At 40.0% G+C, this 7,572-nt stretch overlaps 1 protein-coding gene across 1 annotated transcript; it reads left to right on the forward strand.

Moving 5' to 3' along the window:
- The first annotated feature begins 1,978 nt into the window (after window positions 1–1,978).
- Window positions 1,979–2,637, forward strand: LOC131160871 (uncharacterized). Its single transcript, XM_058116749.1, has 2 exons — window positions 1,979–2,462; window positions 2,525–2,637. Exons 1-2 carry the CDS (start codon window positions 1,979–1,981, stop codon window positions 2,635–2,637), a joined length of 597 nt encoding a protein of 198 aa, XP_057972732.1.
- Window positions 2,638–7,572: the final 4,935 nt, after the last annotated feature.

Below are 7,572 nucleotides of genomic sequence, written 5' to 3' on the forward strand. Positions count from 1 at the left end.
TGAGTTATTATCAGAATAGTTTAGAATTTGCATAGTTTTTTTTTTTAGAATATCATGATTTACAGTATTTTTGCACAGAAATATGTTTTACCAGATTTTACAGAATTATGAATTACAGTGTATATACAAACAGATATTTTATAGAATAACAGTAGATATATTATAATATTAGCAGTATGAATAAATAGAAAGCTCAAATAATACAGTTGTATTTTTTTTAGGGATTGCAGTAAGGCCGGCTTGAGGATTAATAGAGTATCAGTTGACTTATCCTGGTGGGCCAACTAGAGTTAAGTCCCGCCTACAAGCCGCACAACCCTATCATGAGGGGTTAAATCATGACATATAGTTTTTCAGGGTAGTTTTCAGGGATATATATATATATATACACACACAGATTTACAGAATAACAGTAGATATATTATAATATTAGTAGTATGAATAAATAGAAAGCTTAGATAATATAATTGTATTTTTTTGAGGGGTTGCAGTAAGGCCGACTTGAGGATTGATAGAGTATCAGCTGACTTATCCTGGTGGGCCAACCAGAGTTAAGTTCCGCCTATGGGCCGCACAACCCTGTCATGAGGGGTTAAATCATGACATACAGTTTTTCACGGTATTTTGCACAGATATATATACAGAATAACAGTAGATATATTATAATATTAGTAGTATGAATAAATAGAAAGCTTAGATAATACAGTTGTATTTTTTTTAGGGATTGTAGTAAGGCCGACCTGAAGATTTATAGAGTATCAGTTGACTTATCCTGGTGGGCCAGCCAAAGTTAAGTTTCGCCTACGGGCCGCACAACCCTGTCATGAGGGGTTAAATCATGGCATACAGTTTTTCAGGGTAATTTTCGCACGCACGCACACACACACACACACACACACACACATATATATATATATATATATATATATATATATATATATACAGATTTATAGAATAATAGTAGATATATTATAATATTAGCAATATGAATAAATAAAAAGCTCAGATAATACAGTTGTATTTTTTTTAAGCCATATAGGTGTGAGTTACACAGCATTTTTACATGATATCTCAGTTCAGTTATTTATCAGTAAATTATTTATGTAAACTCGGTTGCCACACACTGGTAATACCATATTTTGTCTTACTGAGCGTTGTCTCATCCTAATAATTTAACATTTTTCAAGTGATCCAACTAGACGAGCAGATCAAGCTCAGAGATAGGGAGGTCGGTTGCACTACCCTATTTGTAGGGTAAGTGTTTCCAGGAGAAAATTATTTTTGGGTAGATCTCAAGAGTTTTGATAGATGATACTAGAGAGTTATGTTTTTGTGTATGTATATTTTGGGAGATACTGAATTTTGGTATTGTGTATATGGTTGTACATTTTTATGTTTTCCGCTACATAGGTGTATTTCAGTAGTCATTACAGGGTATCGGGGTAAAATGATTATCAGTCTATTTATTTTATATTTTAAAAAAATGGTATGAATTTTAAGGTCGTTACATTTTGATATCAGAGCCTATGTTGCTAGGTTATGTAGACTTTAGAGTACAGTGGAAAACAATACCAAAATATAGGAATGGAATTTTGAGAAGGATAGAATATAATATCAATGAGTTAATGTTGGGAGAGTAGAGTGAAAATTTAGGGTTCTATTCTGCAGTCTGGAAGTAGGAATTTCGGGGTAGTTTATGTGTTTTTCCTGGAGTGACGATTTCAGGAAAACCATAGTAGACTATCGTTGATTTCTATTTCTATATGATAGGACTAGACCTTAAATTAGTAATAGGAGGTATGGGGTATTTTAGTTAGAATAGTATTATGAGGCTCAGATTCACAGAATAATTTAGTGTTATCGTAAGATGAACCCTGGAGGTAGTAGTGCTCACGCTAGTGGTGATGATGGAGCAGGGCCCTCTGGCATGGGCGGTGAAGACTCAGAAGCCGTTTTACGCAGCGTAGCTCAGTAGGTCATGACTGAGATTACACGGAGCTCCAGGGAGCAAGATGGTCCATTTGCAGCACTAGGGTGCACGATAGAGAAGTTTACTAAGATGAACGCTCAAGCGTTTTCAAGAGCAGTTGATCCTGCAGTTGCTAAGAACTGGATGCAAGAGATAGAGAAAGTACTGACGGTGCTTCATTGCACCGATGAGCAAAGGGTCCTCTATGCCATGTATAAGTTGATAGGAGAGGCCGAGATATGGTGGATGGCCATGAAATTATTGGAGGAGCAGAGGCCCATACTAGAGCCTATGACCTGGAGCAGGTTCAGAGAAATATTCTTTGACAGATATTTTCCCTCCACTATCAGAGAGGTTAAAGTGCAGGAGTTTCTGAGTTTGACTCAGGGGTCGTTGACAGTCCAGCAGTATGCGACAAAGTTTATAAAGCTGTCACGATTTGCTCCATACATAGTTTTAGATGAAGCTAAAAAGGCCAAGAAGTTTGAAAGAGGTCTGAGGCGAGATATATATAAGCAGGTGAAAGTTTTAAAATATAGAACTTCATTGAATTAGTTGACAGAGCCATAGTAGCAGAGGAGAGCGAAAATACAGATGTGGGAGTATTGAGCCAGAGGAAGAAGCCCATGCCTCCGGGTTTTCAGGCAGGTTCCAATCGGGGCCCATGAAGTGGAGATCAGTATAGAGGAGGCTAAAGGCAGATGACAGGATATTGAGAGTTTCAGGTTGAGTAGACTTATCCCATGTAGATACCCGAAGAATTATAGTAATTAAATAATAAAAGAAAGGAGAGAAAAAGATTTTTCCAAAAGGGGTTTCAGTAGGGTCTCGTCGACAAGTGTATAGTGCTTGTTGACGTGGACGCGTGTCTCGTCGATGAGACATTACTGAGAGGATTGATTTCAGGGCCTAAAACTTGTCAACGAGGAGTAAGTGTTCATCGACAAACTCCCTTCATGGACTCGTTGAGAGGTGACGTGTCTCGTCGACGAATCTGTGTTTTATAAATATGTCAAACTCGGGTTTTAGCGAAGGAATTTCTTGCAAGGTTTTTTTTTTCTCTCTCTCTCTAAAACATCTTCCCCTCCTTCTCTCTAAGTTTCTGGCTTCGTCCTTCACCAGTACAACGATCGGAAGCTGCCACGATACTCTTGGGAAGATTCTTTTCAAATCTACTAGAGTAGTTTGTTGGTTAGGCCAACTTGGGCACCATCCCAAAATCTGGGTAAGTTGGTTATTTTGAATTTGATGAGGTATTTGGTGTTTCTAGACTAAGGAAAATGCTTTAGATAGTATAATACTGAAGTGTTGTTGGGAAAAAAAATGCAATTTCAGGGTGTTGAGCTGGGAAACACACGGGTGTAGGTTTGGAATAATTGTGGGATTCACAGTAAGTCAGGTAAGGGGATAAATTAAGTTAGTATTTTTCATGAAATTATTATGAATTAAACATCATTTATTTTTAGGAAAATATCTATGTTATAGAATTATGTTTGGGAATACTCCTGTTGAACAGGGAAATGATTTTAACACATTTTATAAGAAAATATGATTTGAGAACAAATTATGAGTTTATGAGACTACTTACGTTTGTATGGCATGAGTATAATATTTTCATGAAAATTATGTTATATTGAAAACTTATGAGTTTTTCTAAGATAAGCATGTTATAACAGTTTTCAAGAAAACCCTAAAAATAGTACAGGAACTATGTTTTTAAGATTATGTTAAATAGTGCAAGAATGTATGTTTATTACATTATGAATTATATCGGCATAAATGCTATGGTTTTTACGTTATGAATTATGCCGGTGTAAATGTCGTGATTTTTACGTTATGAATTATGCCGGCGTTGGTGTAGTGATTATGTATGATATGTAAGAAATCATAGAATATATTATGTCCAATATTACTCTGAAATACAAAACAACTATGTTTTAATATGGAATGTATTATATGTTATTAGAACATGGATAGCTTAGTTTAGTTTTATGAAGCACAGTACCATAACTATATGTTCATGATTATGAATATGTTAGTGCTACCACACATCTTATGTAGAGTGTGGGAGATGGCAATCGATGTGGCTTTATGGGAGTGTCGTAGTTCCCCTGGTAGTCTGGCACAGGTGGAATTGGCCCATTGTACTTACACACCTATGTTTGACTGAGCATGGTCGGCCCGTCACGCCCCGAACCCCGAAATGGGACCCGGAGGTGATAATGTAACCTAACATGTCCCTGTATCATACAAATCATCCACAAATACAGAACAAAGGATGAGGGTCCGACCCCGTGGGGTTCCCAGGAACCCTAAACACATCCAATCACAATCATGTACGCAGCGGAAAAAGTATTTCTATATCAACATATGCAGTACCATACCAGAGTCTATACATGAGCCAAACACAGCTCTATCAAAATGTACAACGGGTGCCCAAATACAACCCAAAATGGCAACCCAACAAAACTACAGTCCTAGCACTTACCCAAGCGCTAACGCAGTACACCGGCCATTATGCTCCCTACACCAGGACGCTAGTTCCGGTTACTCGAAGGACCTATAAAAATGTACGTACAGCAGGGGTGAGACACCTCTCAGTAAGGAAGAACACATGTTATATTAGTGTGTGACATTTGAGTGTTATCATGATGCAGCATACACGCAGTTAAATGCAAATTCAGTTCTAATTTACACAGTGCATTCACGCACATATACAACAACCATTTATACGCAGCCCGTCACAATACACACACATGATTAGAAACCTGGTGTCATCACACCCATCGGCCCGAAGTCGGTCCGCGACAATCCAGCATTGGCCCGTAGCCATCCCGCGAAGCACGGCGCCACCGGCACATGGCTAGTCCTCGACTCCCATGGCATCGTACCAGCGCTAACTGGTGGATCCACACCCTTTGGCCTGATATATCGGAATAGGCTCACGCCCTTGAATATAGAGCCAGTCACCTTTTGCCTATGTGGCATGTGATAAACATATGCCCTCGGATTTAGAGCCGGTCACTCTCAGTACCTGGATTCACTTTGGAATCGCGGTCCCATAAGCAATTCAGTACATCACACACATATACATGCTCATATAACCAAACAAACCACACTCATTTGGTAATCTAAATCATGGTCTTCCAAAAAAATACAGTTTAAACAAAGTCAAGGCATGGCTATCCCAATATCACAATATAAATCACACATATACTCGGTTTTCAACAAAACCCAGGATTCAGCCCGTCGCCCCCTTTTTCCCAAAACTGTAATAATGAAAAACCCATAGTTTTTCCCGTTAGATCCCCCCCAAATGAGTAGCCAAAACACACACAGGACCGTGGACCACAGTTCCACCTAGTCCAATTTCAAAAATAACCAATATAACACAAATTTCCCTTACCTTAACCCTGTATAACAAAACCCGAACTCCAAGGCTCTTAAACAGCGAACCGAGTTCAGAAAACGTACAAATCACAGTACAGAATATACTCTCAAGACCATCCTCTACAAAACTACCAGATCAGAAATGAAAATCGAGCCTTACCTCGATTTTTCGCCAAAACCCGAAAACCTCTAAAATGAGATTCCGATCCGTAGAAGTGGCAGAGAATCCTTCCACGATCCTCTTGGTAATTTCTGTTTCTCGATTCTGTCAACGATCAGCGAAGAAATCTAGAGAGAAGGAGAGAGTTTAGAGAGAGAAAGAGAGAGAGATTTTGAAGTAACTTAATGATTGAGCAATAGAAATTTCCTTTTATAGCCCTTTGACCCGACCCAATTTCGTCGACGAAATGGAACCTTCGTCGACGAATCTTTCACTGAATTCGTCGACGAATGGATGGCCTCGTCAACGAATCCTGATATTTCCCGATTTCCAGACCTCTCGGCTTTTTCTCGTCGACAAGGCTCTGAATTTCGTCGACGAGAAAACCACACACTTTGTCGACGAAATCTAGCTTCGTCGACGAAGCCTAGTAAATTCCAATTTTGACCTTCTCTTAATATTTAAACCCAGTTATCACGGTTTGGGTTCTTACAATCTCCCCTCCTTATAAAAATTTCGTCCTCAAAATTTGTCATCTCTCATTCACAGATTCATACATACAATCGAACACATAGACACAACTCAAGAGCGAATTGGCGATCACCTCGGCGTAGTCCCCTCATACATATACACATGCGAATTGGCGATCACCACAGCATAGTCCCATCATACACATAAACATACATACCCTCACTTATGGTGGAGGAATACATTGGTTACGTATACAATGGTCTCAGGAGTTCACAATACACACACACTCCCGACGACTAACCACCTATCCCAACCCACAATAGGATCATGTACAAGCGCCCAAAACAACTGTGGATACTTTCGACGTATTTTCGTTTCCAGTTCCCAAGAAGCTTCCTCAACCTCGTGGTTTCGCCACAATACCTTCACTAACAGTATCTCTTTGGTACGAAGCTTCTGAACTTTACGGTCCAGAACCTAAACAGGTATCTCCTCATACGCTAAAGTATCCCCAATTTCCAACTCATCATAACAAATAACATGTGAAGGATCCAACATGTACCTCCTCAACATGGATACGTGAAACACATCGTGGACCCTCGAAAGTACTGGAGGTAATGCAACTCTATAGGCTACCAGACCCACTAGCTCAAGTACCTGCCCTTCTTGCCGAATCTCATCACCCCTTTCATCGGAGCAATTCGCAGAAATACCTTACCCCCCACTTCGAACTCTAAATCACGGTGGTGAATATCTGCATAACTCTTTTGCCAACTTTGAGCTAATCTAATCCTCTCCCAGATCAAACCCACCTTCTCAGATGCCTACTACACAAGTTCAGGTCCTAACACCTGACGTTCACCGACCTCATCCCAACACAAAGGAGATCGACACCTCCGACCATACAAAGCCTCGAACGGTGCCATCTTGATACTAGATTGGAAGCTGTTGTTATAAGCGAACTCTACAAGTGGCATAAACTGTATCCAGCTACCACCAAAGTCTAACACACAAGCTCGCAACATATCTTTCAATATCTGAATTGTCCTCTCCGACTGTCCATCAGTCTGGGGGTGGAAAGCTATACTGAAAGTAAGCTTCGTCCCCAGTGCTTCCTGCAAGCTCACCCAGAATCAAGAAGTAAACCTCAAATCTCGATCCAATACTATGGACACCGGTACTCCGTGCATTCTCACAATCTCATGCACATATAACTCTGCTAGTCTACTCAAAGGATAGCTAACTTTCATTGGCATGAAATGCGCAAATTTCGTCAATTTATCCACGATCACCCAAATAACATTCTGCCCGTGAAGCGTTGGCGGCAATCCGATTACAAAATCCATGGAAATATGCTCCCATTTCCACACCGAAATAGGCAAAGGCTGCAACGGCCCTGTCGACCTCTGATGTTCAGCTTTCACTTGCTAACATGTCAGACACTGCTCCACGAACTGAGCAATTTGCCTCTTCATACCAGACCACCAGAAGGTCTCGCGCAAGTCCCGATACATCTTCGTACTACCAGGATGTACCATAAACATAGAAGGATGTGCTTCCTCCAGAATCATCCTTCTGATCT

This window comes from Malania oleifera, chromosome 7 (assembly GCF_029873635.1).
Source record: "Malania oleifera isolate guangnan ecotype guangnan chromosome 7, ASM2987363v1, whole genome shotgun sequence".
In the NCBI taxonomy this organism is placed as follows: domain Eukaryota; kingdom Viridiplantae; phylum Streptophyta; class Magnoliopsida; order Santalales; family Ximeniaceae; genus Malania; species Malania oleifera.